The following is a 16,419-nucleotide window of genomic DNA, read 5'->3' on the forward strand; positions in this document are numbered from 1 at the left end:
CATCGCTTCCCCCCTTGGTTGACCTTTACCCACCAGGTTCACCGAGCTAGAGAATCTGGTCGGCTGAGGAGTAAGACCTTGTGGCCACATCGGAGCGACCGTTACTGTTGACACTCGGGGATAGGAAGGGAGCTTGCTTCGTGGATCTTTGCCAGGAGAGGCCCGATGAGTTGGCAACAGAAGGTGAATGCTGCAAAGGAACGAATGCTCCCACACTAGATGTGACATGACCGACCGCACATCAGATAATCTGTGGATGGGATAATATACTTTGCACAGTGCACGGGCCTGATAAATGATGGACATTGTAAGGTAATTCTCAGTGGGAATGTCACAAGGACAGGAGATGAATTCTGCTGATAGATGACACATACAATTGGTTAAGAAATTGGTAGGATGCTGTAGGACAGATTTATAGTCGGAGCATAGATCAATGATTTTTTAGCACACGATCATTATTGGCAAGCATGTGTTTAGACTGTGGAAGCAAACTGCTGAGTTGCTAAACTTTCCAGAGTGTCTAGATTTTAATAGCTTCCGACACCACATTACACATTGCTCCCTGTATACGTTTATTTGATCGCATTACTGTATACGTTTCGCCAAATTATGCGACTTTATGATTTCGGAACCAATAATATGTGATATCAGATTGTCGGAGAATTCATCTGCAATGCATAGCGCTCCAACATTTCCACAGTACCATATCATGTTCCGTTGGTTTACAGCGTCATTTGAAGCAGGCTGTGCCTATAAAGGGCTATTGTTGTGCACAGCTTGAAGGTTGTGACAAAACCTGCAGCTGCCCTTATCTCTCTAGATTGAGTAATCGCATGGAGTCTCGTGTGCCATTTACACACAGAATCGGTGAGTGTGGTGAGTTGGACCTAAGGTCAGTCGGGATGTACATCAGGAGCGGAGTGACCCTAACTCCTCATCCCACGTCATTTGTAATGGAATCTTGTTCGTGTCTCAGACCGGCAGTATCACTCATCACATAGCTGCGGTCTGTGGCAGAGCGGGATTTGCCGACTGACTGAATGTCTATTCAGCAGAGCGAGCCCATTGTACGCGCCCTCGTCAGACGCGGGGGCCAAAAGGGGTCTTTAACAACAAGCGAAAATAAATGCGGGTATCTCAAAGGTTGCTATGCTCAATGTGAAACTATGTAGGCACTGCGGGTAAATGCCACAAAGGCAATAATGAGAAAAGACGGAGAAAACCCTCAATGGCACATGGAGTTCGTTTTTTTTTATTCTTGTGATTTCTAGGATTTTGATGTGAAACGTGAAACCTGGCCATAATGTGGCACCGCGGTTATGCAGCGAGTGTCGTTTCTAGAGCTTGTCCTGAGACCACCTATCTGCTTAGCCACTTCTTTTCAGAAATGAAAGTCAATATTTACCCCCCCCCGTTCCACCCACAAATATGTTTAGGGGCCATCCACTTAGTACGTACGCATGGAGGGGGGTTAACCCAAATGCGTACGCTTGCGTATGGGGGGTCTACTGACAATGTACGCATAGGAAACGGGGGGGGGGTGAAGCTTTGATAATAATTTGTCTACATTGGCCTTCAAATGAGTTAGATAGTCCGGCGGTGGACTTTCGATTTGCTTCAACACGTTCATATTATTCAACCTTGTTCGTTTCTGCGTGGATTAAATATCGGCCGTTCTATAGGATTCGGGCGGGGGGGGGGGTAAAAAGTCCGAGTGCGTCCAGGGAGGGGGGTAGAGCTTCAAGTTTTGACAGCTTTTTGCGTACCTACTCAACGGATGGCCCCTTTCCTCCATATGTTTTTTTTGGTTCATTCGCACGAACACTTGGCCTAATTCTGTCCCGTAGCTGCCGCTGTCACCGCGCTGTCCCGGCCACGCTGTTTGAAAAAAAAGAGAGATCAATGAACGGACAGGAGGAGTCCCCATCCAATCCAGAGCCTCGGTTTAATCACCTTTTTGCCGTTGATCCTCCCCCGAAAAGGCGAAATGGGAGGTGGCTTTCCTTTTGCGCTGTTCAAAAAAAAACCTGGGAGGCGGACCCAAGGTGTGAGAGAGAGAGAAGGGGGCTGTTTTCTTCTCGTCCGTGGGAACGGCACGTCACGGCTGCTAGGGGCAGTGATGTTTGCCAAGTTATGGTGATGAAGAAGAAGGGGGGGAGGAGGGTTGCGCGTTGGACATCACCAAACCTCGCTCGCCGTTTGGGGGGTTGCGTGCCACATGGAGCTCGCTTCTCCCACCCACCTCCCCCCTCGTCGGCTGGACCCTAGGCTCTAACATTTAACGCAACGCCGACGAACAGACAGAGACAGAGACGTTTCGCGCACCGAACAGCTGATATCACGACAGCCGGCAACTTAGTGAGCAGTGTAAGCAGCAGTGGCAAAGGGAGTGGGGGGAGAAGTGGTTCTGAGATGGAAAACGAAGCTGTGTTGAAATCGGCTTCTGCTTACTGCCAACTGCCAAAGGATTACTGCACGGTGAGACGCGTTTCTCTCTACAGCCGACTGTCGGACTTCACGGACTGCAGCTTCTACCTGACCACGTTTGGTACGTGTGGGGGTACGTGGGGGTGTGGGGGTACGTGGGGGGTGGGGTGTTGCGTCCGCGCGTGAACGTTTTAGAGTTTAGCCGCACGAAACCCCGGCTTCGGGAGCCGAGTTCGATTCCCGCTCACGGTCAAACACACCGCACCGCCTGGAGGTCGCACGGACTGTGCTCCTGGTGTCGTCGGCTAGGTCAACTCGGCCTCAACATGGGTTGCCCGGTGCGGTGTGTCGTACAGACGTCGCCACCGGGGAGACAAAGGCGGCCGTGGCGGGGTGCTGGCCACACACACCTCCCCCCCACCAATCGTGTGCCGTGCCGGCCTTTATAGGTTTCTCGTTGACAGCAACTTGCTTCCAACAGTCTGTTGCAGGACATACGGGGAGGGGATCTTTGTCCGCGTTCCAAGCACGTGCACTTGGAACTGCACCGCGCCTGCCATCGAGGTTGACACTCTGCGTTGCTTTTGAATCGAGTTTAGTTGAGCAGACGGATTGACGTACATCTGATCAACGCGAATGTTCAATGTTTAACAAGTATGTTTTCGCGATCAATATCATCCATTATATCGTTTTTTGGGGGGAGGGGGCGGAGTTAGATCGCGTAAATGTGTCGTTAAACCTGGCTGTCCGCCTGATGAAGCTGGTTGTAATTACTGGCGAAACGTCGTACTCAGATTGTAATTGTTGTGGATTTGCTCTCCAACACACCGATGTGCTGAACTAGAGTCGTAACAAATTGTCATGTTCTGTTGACGTGAAAAACCTTACTAATTGGCTGTGTCGGGTGGTGGCGGGTTTAACGACACATTAATATTTACGCGCTCTAACCCAAACAAACTATATTACGAACGTTTAATGTCATCATTTACACAGCCGACTCTTCCTCTCTTTAATATGGTTAATACATTGCAATGGTTACTGTTATGTGTTAATCTAAAATGTTTCTGGTTTGGCAATATTAGTCCACTTCGTGTTCGTCTTATTGGCAAGCTTTAACTTTCTTAACGTGTCTTTTCTATGCCCATCGCTTCTTCAGCTTGTACAGTACTAAAATACAGAGTCTATGCATCTGTACTTACTTTCCCGATGCAATGCCTCGCCTAGCGATACCGAATCTCGCCTGCTCATAAATGATTTAGTTGACGAACCGATAATCTATTTGGTGTGTACGGCACGGTATCTTATTACGTGCATGACCCATCGTGCATCGAACAATAGTGCATCTCATGAGTTGAATGCCACCCCTTAACAGTCTGCAGTGTTTTAATGGACCATTGTGCACTAATTGGTTGGGAAATATCAATGCGTTTTTTCAACAAATACTCATATCTCATTTAAATGGAATGTTACTGAAATGTAAAGTTATATCTAAACTTTACACAGCTTGTTTTGCCTTTATATTGTAATGTGCAGATGTATTTCCTGTATTGCTTGATTATTGAATCATGTAGGTAGTGGTATTTGACCTTTTATCACCAATATGTAGTGTATGTTGTATACCAGGTCAGCTGCGATATCGTCACCAAGTGCGCTCTCATCTGGGCCATCAATAAAATTATCGACCTATACTGTGGCTAAACAAGTTGTTTATATGACTAAGCATACTCTTCGTAGATAATTACCGTACAGCAGCAAACCCCTTACCATGAATTCACATCTCCCAACATCGTTCAATAATAAGATGAGCGAATACAGCCGTGGCTTCAAAGAAGCCCAATATTATTATGTTACGGTGATTTTCTTCGTGTCTCGTTCTGAAAGAAAGAAAGAAACACACCTTTCGAGTGCTCCCTCTTTGGAACACATTTGTTGAATATAAATGTGTCATTCCGAACACAATTGTACTGTATAGCTCCATATGTAATGGGCCCCAATTCAACCGTTCGCTGTCTCTTTCATGTGGCGCGTGCTTTTGGTGGGGTGATTCAGGGTTGTCACAAAACTCTCAACAGCTCAACTATTGTTTTGTCATTTTCCTTTGTGCTCATAAATGGTCATTCATTACGACCGTTTGTCAATCCACTGCTGGATGATCAATGCCTCTCCACGCCATGTCAGACCACACTTCACTATTGGTGGTCAGTGTAGGGTTCTAAAGAGAGGGCCTAGGAAAGAGTTACGGCATTAACATATCACTCCACTGATGTTGGGCTCTGGTCGGAAATTGAACTTGTGTCGCCAGGTTTGTCCGTGTAGCGCTCTGACCACTGTGCCGTGAACGACTGCCCAATCGGATCATTCAACGGCGATCTGAAACAAATCTACGCGGCTGCCCCTGAAGCAGTGAAATGGATGTCAAATCTCGACACCAATTTGTAATCTGCTGCAATCCGCAAAAATGGCATACGAAAGAAGAAGAAGGCCGCTGTGCCACCACTCCACGCTTGTTTTTTGAAGGGTGGTTTAAAACAATATTTCGTGAAAACGTATATTTAAGGAATAAAATGTCTTATACTGTACATTATTGTGTTCTTGGCCATTCGAAATACTGTCCCAATCTCTTCAAAGCCATTCCTATAAATTATTTGAAGAAAAATATTGACATTGTGTCTTACATGAGTACTATTATTATGATGCTTGTTTAACCAGGAGAGCCACGCTTAGTATGGGGACTATTTCAGGAAGGTCCTACCAAGTTTTTTTTGCAGTTGGGACCAATGGCTGATATGTACAGATCCAATTAAATAATTAGCAGGTAATTTCTCAAATGTTTCACCATCATGTCGGCACACAATGGCCTATTCTTGCGAAGGACACTTCGTGATCTGTAATGTTCACTGTGTAGCCGACGGCGCGTATTGTTGCAGTTAATACACCCGCAGTATTAACCAGGGCGACCCGCTGGCTTCGAACCGTGATGCAAGTGGCGAACGCACTACGCTCGGCCTTGTGTGTGTGTGCATGTCTTTGTGTACCTAGTCTGGCACAAACGCTGCGGTGATGTCACCGGCACTCAGCGGCGAATGGCGGCTGCTGTTGTCGCACCAGCTGTACCTTTGCTAATATTTCAGTAAAAAAATATCTATGATGTATGCTTTAGTTTGCTTCTGTGTTCTAAATCAGTAAATGAATAATTCATCACTGTAATGCAATATTTCAGATTAGCACGTGATGATAAATCTTAAGTTGGGAAGTCTACATTCATTTGCGTCTCCTTCCCCTTGATATGATTTATCTTCTCCAGGCTACGTCTCGCACAGTTGGACACGGACCGTATTTCGTGCCCTTGCGCTATTCTGACTTATTTTAAAATGGCATATCATCATAGCAATTAAATTAAGCCCTATTGTGTCATGTTTAAAAATAATAAAGAAACCCCCCTCCCACCCACCGCTTTGCAGGGGAATGCATTTTCTTTCCCAATTACAGAATTGCAGAATTATTTGTCTCACCACAATTGCTGGCTGACGCCAAATTCAGAACCATTTAATTGAGTTGTCGGTAATTGGTTCGGATGGTTTCACTTGACGGTGCTAAATTGTCTTCGTGCCTTTGATGTGTGCTGTGCAGTGTTTGCCCATAATCTCAGATTGACTGTGACTTGCCGTGCGGGTCGTTTAGTATTCACAATGTAGGTGCCCGCGAGGATTTTAACGTGAAATTCACGACCCATTATGTGTTGGTTATGCTTAATTGACAATCGCAGTTATTGAACGCAAATGCAAATAAAGAACCAATGTCTTTCGATTTAAAGCTTTCGTGACTGCAGGGATTCATCTTCTTGGTTCTTTCGGTAAAGTCACGTAGAATGGAAATAATAAAATAATAAAAATAAAACATAATAAAATCATTCTCACGACGTTTCGGCCACAACGCAAGCAGCCGTCCTCAGGTGAAGAACAGGTCTGACATTCAAAGAACCAAGAAGATGAACCAATGTCTGTTGAAAAACCTGTACGGCAAAATCATTTCCAAATTCTATTTAGAGTTTTAATTAAACACCGAGGGTGGCTGTCAGAACATTGGCACAGGGCTAAGCATTAACGATGTCAAGTACTTTCCTGCTAAAGTGTGCAAAGAGGCGGTGCTTATCTCCCATTCACAGCCCTGAGCCTGTGGTGGAAATTCCACATTCCCAAGGCGGAGGCAAGTGTATCCATAGGACAACCTGATCTTGTCTCCCCTTCCAAGTGGCAACACTAATTTTTATTGACACTGGAGGGATGGTGGTTCTCAGTTAACCCCCAACCAGGATGTGAACTCGCAGCTCTCCGATCGCGAGCCGCTCGCTCTGCCACTGAGCCACCTGGCCGGACACTGACATTCGTAAATAAATAAAATTAAATGTTCCAAAACTGTGCTTGGCACAGGGAATGCTTTTAATCATAACTTGGTGAAGTATAATTATCAAACAACCCCCATATGACCTACACGACGTGGTAGAGGGAGGGGGACCCTTTTATCCAGCAGCGGATTGTCATTATTTATATCATTATTATTATTTCAAGCAAAAAAAGCACAAAGTGGCCTGGATAGCAAAGTTAAAGCATTGCCATACAACACAGATTAGTGCCGGTGCTTGCACGCCACAGCAGCAGAGTTGCGCAAACGCATCGAGGATTTACTGCTTGAACACGTGCGGGCAGCATACATTGCGTATAGCTGCGCACGTGGTCACGACTGGGGGTGGTTGGGCAGGGGCTCAGCGTGTGACACAGCAGCCGGAATTGCGTGACAATTTGTGTTGCGCATAATGTGCGGCGATAATGGTTAAAGGAATAACAAAAAAAGTGTTTGCTTTCTGCCATAAAAACCTGCTTGCAATGTCCGTGAGCCTTCACGTGTGTGCGCAGGAGACGGCTTTTACGTGTTTACTTATTTATTTTATTCTCACAAAAAACGTCCTCCCTTCATGGCCGAGCGAATTGCATTTCCTGCCGGGCTTGTCACCTCGGCAATGGCCGGGTTCAATTTGCTTTTGCTTTGAAACTCGCCGTCTCGTGCAATTCCGCGAGCCGCCCACCGCGGTCTTCCTCGTGAGTGGCCACAACCAACGAGGGCCTTCCAAGCAGTGGCAGTGATGCTCGCTCGCCATCGCGCACGCCCCGTGGGTTTCATGGGGATGAAGTTCCGTCGGTGGTTTCACCGCACGCGGGCCCTGGGTAATCCCTGGCAGCCAATGATGAATGCCCTCTTAATGGTGTTCCGTCTGCCCAAATGGAACATTGCTGCACAACAAAACGTTTAGAGCAATTGCAATTAGTGTCGTCTGTATGTATGTTGGACTTTTTTCGCACCGTACGTAGCCAACCGTGCTAATCGGAGGTGCGGCATGTGTCCCAACTTCTTTAGGGACACCCCCTCCATTCACCCTCTCCGAAAATTACATCTCTCCACGTCTCTCTGCAACTCATCGTTATACTGTAGTGTAGGAAGGAAGCGTTAGCATAGTGGTTAACACTCTGCGCAATTCACTGCCACGGCTAACAGCAGTGGTTATTATATAAACAGGTCCTGTCCCCCCCACCCCTACTTCAACTCAGCCTTAAATGAGTCCCTGTGTGCGGTGTGTAAACATCAGCGCTGGGGAGACAAAGGTGACTGGGCGTGGTGCTGGCCACTCCGGCAAATCATTTCACGTCTGCTCGTGAACACCACTCGCCAAAGAGCCTGTGTGTGCCACACGGAGATCTTTGTTTTGGTCTCTTAGTGTCTCGTTCTGTGTCTGTCTCTAGGGTCGATCCTTCCCCTCTATTTGCACACACGGCTCTGCTTGGTGTTGAGACATCCCTCCGCATACTGCTGTGACGCCCCACTCCCGCTCGCTAATCATCCTGGATCGGTTGACTTTAGCTGGTGTTGCAACTGAAGTCGTCTCGTCTGTTTATTTAAGTTAAGCACAGCTGGTTCATCCGGAGCAGGCTGCTGATAAACGTGCATCTCCTCGTTTAGAAAGACTTTCAATTAACTATAGAGTTGCCCCACCTGTCTGGGATATATAGAGAAGACACTTGGATCCAAGTCAAATCCTTCCCCACCCATGGTCAGCAGTAAGGAATAGAAAGTAATCCTTAAGAACAAAGTCACACAGTGTTTCAGGAATAGTAAATACGGATTGGCTTTTTATAAAAACACAAGCATTCAATTAGGTCTGTGTGACTTTTAAAATGAGCATCATCCACAAAGCTTGATTTATACTGTATGTATATTAAGTTGTTCGGTCTAATAGCCAAACATTGGCATTTCGAATCAATCGTAATCTGCAGGTCGTGAAGCAAAGGGAAAAAAAACCGATTTAACGCCTGTGTAAATATAAAGTGAACAGAGTATTACTAAACACAGCCTGCCAAGCTTGTATTGCTGCATTTAAAGCATTTGGCACGTTTGTGAATTTTAATTATAAACCTGAGAAAAACTGGTATTGTAATTCTTAATTGTACTCATACGAGCACTGTGCAATGCGTATACCACGAGCAAGAATGTCCACTGATTGCCCTGTGGACATGTTTACATTTTGACAATACCGCCGTCATCAGTGCTTTATCCGCTGCTGAATGAAGGCTTCCTCATGCCAATCACCGTCCCTTACGGTGCTGCGATGCCAGAATCCAGCTCCTGCACATAAGGGGCCGTCCATAAATGACGTCACACGATTTTGGACGATTTTTGACCCCCCCCCTCGTCACACGGCGTCACAAAAAGTCAGACCCTCAAATATGACGTCACAAAGCTCTGCCTCCCCCCCCCCCCAAAACCATATTTCCATTTTGAAAATAAAACATGCTTCAAATCGCTTTAAACTAGTGTCATTGTAGTGCGTATTTAATGTGGCGCTGCACTCTGATGTTTCAGGAGAAAACATTTATTTAAAAAGTCTATTTAATTAAGTAGAAGGTGTTGTCTATATTTATTTAAAGTTGCGCATTTTGATGTAACGTCACATTTCTCAAATCCCCTCGTCATACATCGTCACAAATGTCTGACCCCCCCCCCCCTGCCCAAGGTGCGTGACGTCATTTATGGACGGCCCCTAAACCGATGTCACCAGCTCCCTCTCGGTGGGGGTCACCCTCTCGTTTCATTACCACTTCATCAGCAGCCGTGTCCAAGCCCACTTTGGATGCGTCTCTTAATTGAAATATCTTCCTCGTCCGCGCGTGTTGGTTTTTTGTTGTTGTGTTTCTGCCTCGGAACAATCATCGCCTGCCATTTTCTATTTGCTGTTGGATGAAGGATTCCCTATGGGGCCGTCCATAAATGACGTCACGCACCTAGGGGGTGGGGGCGGTCAGACATTTGTGACGATGTGTGACGAGGGAGGGGGGTTTGGGAAATGTGACGTCACATCAAAATGCGCAACTTTAGATGAATATAGAAAACACGTTCTACTTAATTAAATAGACTTTTTAAAATAAATGTTTTCTCCTACAACATCAGAGTGCAGCGCCACATTAAATACACACTACAATGACAATAGTTTAAAGCGATTTCAAGCATGTTTTATTTTTTGGGGGGGGGGGGGGGGAGAAAGCTTTGTGACGTCATACTTGAGGGGGGGGTTGACTTTTTGTGACGCCGTGTGACGAAAGGGGGGGGGGTAAAAAATCGCCCAAAATCGCGTGACGTCATTTATGGACGGCCCCTATGCTGTCACCACCCCGCATGATTCTGCGCAATCTGATCTAACAACGTGTCCTATCCAATTCCGCACCCTTGTCTTGTTAACTCGATTTACATTTGTTTCACGATTAATGTCTTCATATTTCTGCCCGTCACAATTATATACGATCGCTGTACCGAGTGGGATGCTGCTGCCATGCTGGTCATGGTTCGCACGCAAGAGTTGCAATCCACAGATCGCCGGTTTTTATCACCCGGCTCTGCAGGTGTCTTAAATCCCCCTACCTCTGTCAATGTATGTATGTTGAACTTTTTTCGCACCGTACGTAGCTAATCGGAGGTGCAGAGGAAGGACAACAAACTGAAACAAAAAAAAGCAGTTCTAAAGAAATTAGCTTTCGCTGTAGATTTAAAAGTTCATAACTCCAGTGGCTTCCTAATGTTTGAAGAAAGAGCGTTTCAGACAGCCGCAGAAGCACACGATTGGGTTACAACCACAATTAGTCGATCGGCAAGTTGCAGATGGTGCGGTGTAGTGTTGGTAATTCTACCCCTTCCAAGACATCTGGTCAGCATGGAAGAGAAGCTAAACATTTGTTTTTACTTGATACAGCAAGCGTGCTGTGACGGTTCCACCTGAAGACGGAAGCTTGTGTTGCCTCCGAAACGTCGTGATTTTTTTAAATTTTACTTTTATTAATTTTAATTTTTTACCTACGTGACTTTACCGATAAAAACCTAAGAATATTGTTTTAAAGGGCCCTCTATGGCTCCCTCTCGTGGAGGCACTTCCACCACCAATGACATGTGTTAGGTATTTCAGGGGCTCCACTGCGTCCGTATTGTGAGTAAACATCTTTTTTTTTTATATACGTGAATCCTATAATTGACGGGTGGCGAATCCTTACCCCCCGCCTCCCCCAGTTCAGCTTGGAGGAAAAAAAATCTCGCTTTTGTGTATGGCGGAGCTCTCAAGTCTCACGCAGTCCGGCTTGTTTGTCGGACACTCACAACGACCGCGCATAATCCCGTGCATTTCCGGAGCCTTGCCAATAGGTACTTAACGAATAACGAAGGCACGGATTTCCACGTCTTGAAAATGTGTTTAACAAGCACCACCACCCCCCTTTCCCAGCTGGAGGCTGTTTAAGGACATTCTGACACATTACCAGTCTTGCCGGTTTTCTTTTAGAACATGTATTTTTTTCTATCCCCAGTTTTATTCTAAATGTGCTATTGGCATTCGTGTCACGGAATCAGATGCAGGGATGTTCTGTTCGAAAACTCCCCCCCCCCCCGGCAGTCGTGCATCATCCCGTGTTCGAGAATAGTCTTTGGAAGTTTCTAGAACTTTTGTTGAGATCCGCTTCGGTTGCCTTACATCCACCCAATGTAGTGGCACACACATCTCATTATCCCTGCTAAGCAGATGTGTGGCAGTACAGTACGCGCATATAAACTAAAAACCAAACTGTTTATTTTACCAGGTAAGGCCCACTGAGCTATATAGCTCTTTTTCAGAATCGACCTGGCCACACCTGATAGCTTAATGAAGTAGTTTACGTGGAAATGTATAGCTGCCAAATACTCTAGAACGCGTGATGTTGATTCTAAATGTGGGGGGAAAAACCGGAAGAACCGCAGAAAAACCCACGTGACAACGCGTCAAGGTCAGGATCGAACCCACTACCTCCTGTATACCAGGCGAGGTAGTTAACATCTCGCCACAGTGGCTCCCATATATGGTAGAATTCTTGCTATATCTGTGGTGATGTGGGGGAGGAAAGTCGCGAACTGTCTTTACGTATCCTCGGAAAATATTGCGAATATTGGGAAGGATTTGCCAAGTGGCTCCTCTTATCCATCGAAAAATCTGATAGATACAAAGCCTCTCAGAAATAATATGCAGCAAAAAACTATGGATAATCGTGTGTAATTGTGGATTAAATGTGTTTGTGCAATCCCTACAGCTTCTGTAGGTAATATGATTGCAGCTGAGAGGAGTTTGTGTGTGTTTTAAGTCTTGGGGCGTACTAGTTCATTATTTACTGACTGCTCTGAGACCAATTTTTGCGCTTGGGAACCCAGTTTCACCACGGGTAACTGAAACCCACCATTTGAACCCACGATCTCAGCAGTGCCACCTTCGGGCTCTGGCAAGGCCACTGAGTTACCTGACTGCCACCAGTTTTCCAATCCAGCAATGTTTTTACAGCTGAAAAGAAAGTGTTGTTAATTTAGATTATTTCTAGATTTGAAGTTTTCGTCACTGCAAGGATTCATACTCTTTGTTTTTTTCGGTAAAGTCACGTAGGTAAAAAATTTAAATAAATTAAATCACGACGTTTCAGAAGCAAAACAAGCCTCCGTCATCAGGTGTAACCGCTCCAGTAAAATTTCTGTTGCAATTTGTGACTTTACCGAAAAAACTAAAGAGTAATTTAGATTATCATAATCATAACGGCCTTTTATTTATCCAAGAGGACCTCACTGAATCTCAAGACTGTTTTCTGTATGGGAGTCCTGCTTTGGAATGTTTTGGCCAATTCAATCAATGCGTGATTGACAGGTAGGATGAAACTGGAGCACCTGGAGAAAATGGAATCATACGAGGGAGGAATAATCAAGGCTTGGCACAAATAGATTCGAGAATCGATCGCATTGCTGGCATCTACAAACTATCCTACTAAACAATTTTTTATTTTACCTGATAAGACCCACTGAGCTATGAAGCTCTTTTGCAGAAGCTCCCTGTCCACAAATGATAGCTAAACGAAGTGGCTTATTACGTGGAAATATGTCGCAGCCAAAACCATAAATGTATGTTTCCAAATTAGGAGGCAACAACCGGAGGGACCCAGAGAAAAATCCACACAACCACAGGGAGAACATGCAAACTCCAAATATACAAGCGTCAGGGTTGGGATCGAACCCACGGCCTCCTGTATACCAGGCGAGGCAGTTAACATCACGACCAGCTACACCCTATTGCCAGGAAGTCTTCCATCAAATTACTAAACAAGCTCACACCTCCTTACATATCCTCATCTGACGAGACTGGGCACACTCAGGATGACGTGCACGTAGGCAATGTTGTCTCAATCACGTGAAAGGTAGTTTGTTTGAACCCTTGACAATAATGTTGCACAAGTGTGTTCAGAATACTTATACTGTACAAAATTCTGCGCCCCTCACTCTTGTTGCTAGTTTAACCACAGAGTGCCGAGGTCATTCTAAAGACTTTAAAGCATGAACGTGCAAGTCTCTGTTTCAAAATTTGGCAGACTGGTGTTATCTGACGTAATATTATGAATGCGAGCCGTTTATTTTTTTTTACAAAAATCGTCCTATGGTAGAGGTGTGTCTCTGTGCTGCCAGCATTAAATATTATAAGAGTGATTTTAGTTTGTTTTAGTTTTCTTTTAGTTTCTGTGTTAAGGGGTTGCATCGGGGGATGATGAGGAAGAGACAGGAATGAAATATACAAATGTAGACCTTAATAGAGTCCATAATACAGTTTTTTTTGGGTTAGATCGCGTAAATATATAAAAGTGTCGTTAAACCCGCCACCGCCCGACACAGCCAATTATTAAGGTTTGTTACGTAAACAGAGAACGTGCCAATTCGTCACTAGTACAGCACACCAGTGTGAATGAGAGCCAAGCCACAACATTTACAACAACACACCAGTGTGCTGTACTAGTGACGAATTGGCCACGTTCTGTTTACGTGACAAACATTACTAATTGGTTGTGTCGGGTGGTGGCGGGTTTAACGACACATTTATATTTATATACGTGATCTAACCCAAAATACTGTATTATGGATGATATTGGTTGTGAAAGCCTACGTGTTAAACCATAATAGAGTTTTATTTTGGATTAGATCGCGTGAATATAAATGTGTCGTTAAACCCGCCACCACCCAACACAGCCAATTGGTAAGGTTTGTCAAGTAAAAAAAAAGCCAATTCGTTACTAGTGTAATATGAGAATATATCCGGCTCACTGACATATCACAACTTGTCATGGTGATTGGCTCTGTCGGTCCTGGTTTACAGCCAATGGGGGGAAGCCTGGGCGCATGGCCCTGACGTGATGGTAGGGTGACAGCTATAGAGATTGGTTCTGCTGGCTTTGGCCTCAGCCAATGGGGAGATGAGTCAGGGGCGTGGTCCCGGGAGCTGACGAGGGAGCCTGGAAGATTCGACGCAGGCTAACGAGGATTGGCTGAAGCGTACCACGTGACCCGGGTATTGAATAGGGGTAGAGACGAACGACACGTGGTCAGAACGGGAACGAACGGAGGAAGGAGCCACGCGAGAGCGGGGCTCCGAGTTGCCACGTGGCAGTGCGTCTCTCTCGGTCTATCTGTCCCTTCGCGTTGTCTATCAGCAGCGTGAAGTAGATGTAACACAAAGTGAATTAAAGACGGATTCCAGAAGTCGTCTCAAAGAGTTTTATTACACTAGTACAGCACACTGGTGTGTTGGAGAATAAACCCACAGCATTTACCATTCGAGTACGACGTTTCTTCAGTAATTACAACGAGCATCACCAGGCGACATGCAGATTGTACTGGTCGTGAAAGCCTACGTGGTAAACTGACACGTGGACGCTCACAACCGTGCTGTGTCGCCCTCCATGCTTTCTTGTCGTACCATGGGGGTGTTTGTCGGCATGATACCCGATGATGTTTCACTTTCATGAGCTGGGAGCTTCTTCGGGGAGTGAATTAAACAATTGAGTCACTCCCTTAATTAAATAGTGTTGCCTTCATCTGGTTTCCCCTTGTATGCACGTGTGATGAGCTTTGTCCGGGCCCTCTGCTTACCTCCCAGACGAAGCAAAACAGCATTTGCCCGCCTCCATCACAGAGATTTGAGCCGATCAGCATCAAGAACCAGCAAGAACAGCAGCATCAGTCAACGCAATGTGTAATCACAGGCAAAAAGTGAGCCGCTCAATTCGTTTCCTGAAGAAGCTCTTGGCAAGTGGAGTGACACGGAATGGAAGAATGCGAAGTACAACCCGAAAACACATCGGAGAGCCGCATGGCACGACTGTTAAAACCTTGCGTTCAAAAAATTGTGTTACAAGATTGGGAACATATTCTTGGTTCTTTCGGTAATTGCTTGTGTTGTAATCGAAACGTCGTGAGAATTTTATTGTGTTATTGTTATTGTTTTATTATTTCCCTTCTACGTGACTTTACCGAAAGAACCAAGAATATGAATCCCTGCAGTCACGAAAGCTTTAAATCGAAAGATTGGGAACGTTTAACACGTAGGCTTTCGCGACCAGTATCATCCATAATAGAGGTTTCGCCTTCACCAGCACACACGCTGACCGGCGTGACGAATTGGCCACGTTCTATTGACGTGACAACCCTTACTAGTTGGCTGTGTCGAGTGGTGGCGGGTTTAACGACACATTTATATATTTACGCGATCTAACCCCAAAAAAACCTCTTATGGAAGTTTGAGAACACCGAATTATACGTAGTGCAACATCGTATCCCCAGAACCCCCAAATTCAGTTCAGCTCCAAAGTGTAATGGTCCAACTCTTTACAGACATTACCACTTAACCCTGAGCAGCAAGGTTATCAACAGGAATGTGCATAAAGGGGGTTTTAAGTATAGCTTGACTGTTATTAATTGTGATTTCCCAATGGGAGAGTACAGGTTTGACATGGAGAATGTTTCGAAAATTTTTGATGTGTGGGGGCCCACCGCTGGCTATGGTAACTCTTGTTGGGACGTGCCTCTGTGTGTTTCCAATGTGACCACGTGTGTGTTAACGTGCTTGCGAAAAAACCAAGGTATTTCTGGTAATTATGGCGTTGGCGTATCGTCACACGCTCGACACGTAAAAGCCGTCGCTTGGAATGTACCCGATCTCAAATCGGATCTCCAAAAGCTATGTGGGCTTGAGCGAATGTGCGGTTGAGAGAAAGCCATGCATAACAGATGCTACAGGCTGCTGTATGACTACATCCGTGGTCAACAGAATGCAGTGGTGATTCTCATAAGTTGACGGTGGAATGGTGGAACAGTGGTTAGCGCACTGCGCTACGCACGCAATGACCTGAGTTCGATTCCCTGCAACGGCTAACATCAGAGGCCAGTGATATCCGAACCATCCTTTGCTCACTTTCACCATCGCCCCCAGTAGTGACCAGCTTGGCATGGTGAGACACTCGTGATAGTTTGTTACCATCTTTTATTTTTAAACAAGGCAATGAAAAGGTTTGCACGAGTTTAACGTTACAGTTTTTTTTTTACGCTCTTAATTTTGCGTCAGGATAATAC

The 16,419-nt window shown here is 45.5% G+C and overlaps 1 protein-coding gene across 2 annotated transcripts in view; it reads left to right on the forward strand.

The window, feature by feature from the left end:
* The first annotated feature begins 2,092 nt into the window (after positions 1 to 2,092).
* The window catches only part of LOC144948503 (regulator of G-protein signaling 8-like), a 164,958-nt gene continuing 150,631 nt past the window's right edge, over positions 2,093 to 16,419 (forward strand). Inside the window, exon 1 of one of the 2 annotated variants that reach the window (XM_078878035.1) lies at positions 2,093 to 2,548. In XM_078878035.1, the coding sequence (XP_078734161.1) occupies positions 2,413 to 2,548 (136 nt within the window). In that variant the 5' untranslated portion in view covers positions 2,093 to 2,412. The remainder of the gene's footprint in view (positions 2,549 to 16,419) is intronic. The other variant, XM_078878030.1, reaches the window with a different exon arrangement.

The sequence above is a fragment of the Lampetra fluviatilis genome, chromosome 49 (assembly GCF_964198595.1).
Source record: "Lampetra fluviatilis chromosome 49, kcLamFluv1.1, whole genome shotgun sequence".
Lineage (NCBI taxonomy): Eukaryota > Metazoa > Chordata > Hyperoartia > Petromyzontiformes > Petromyzontidae > Lampetra > Lampetra fluviatilis.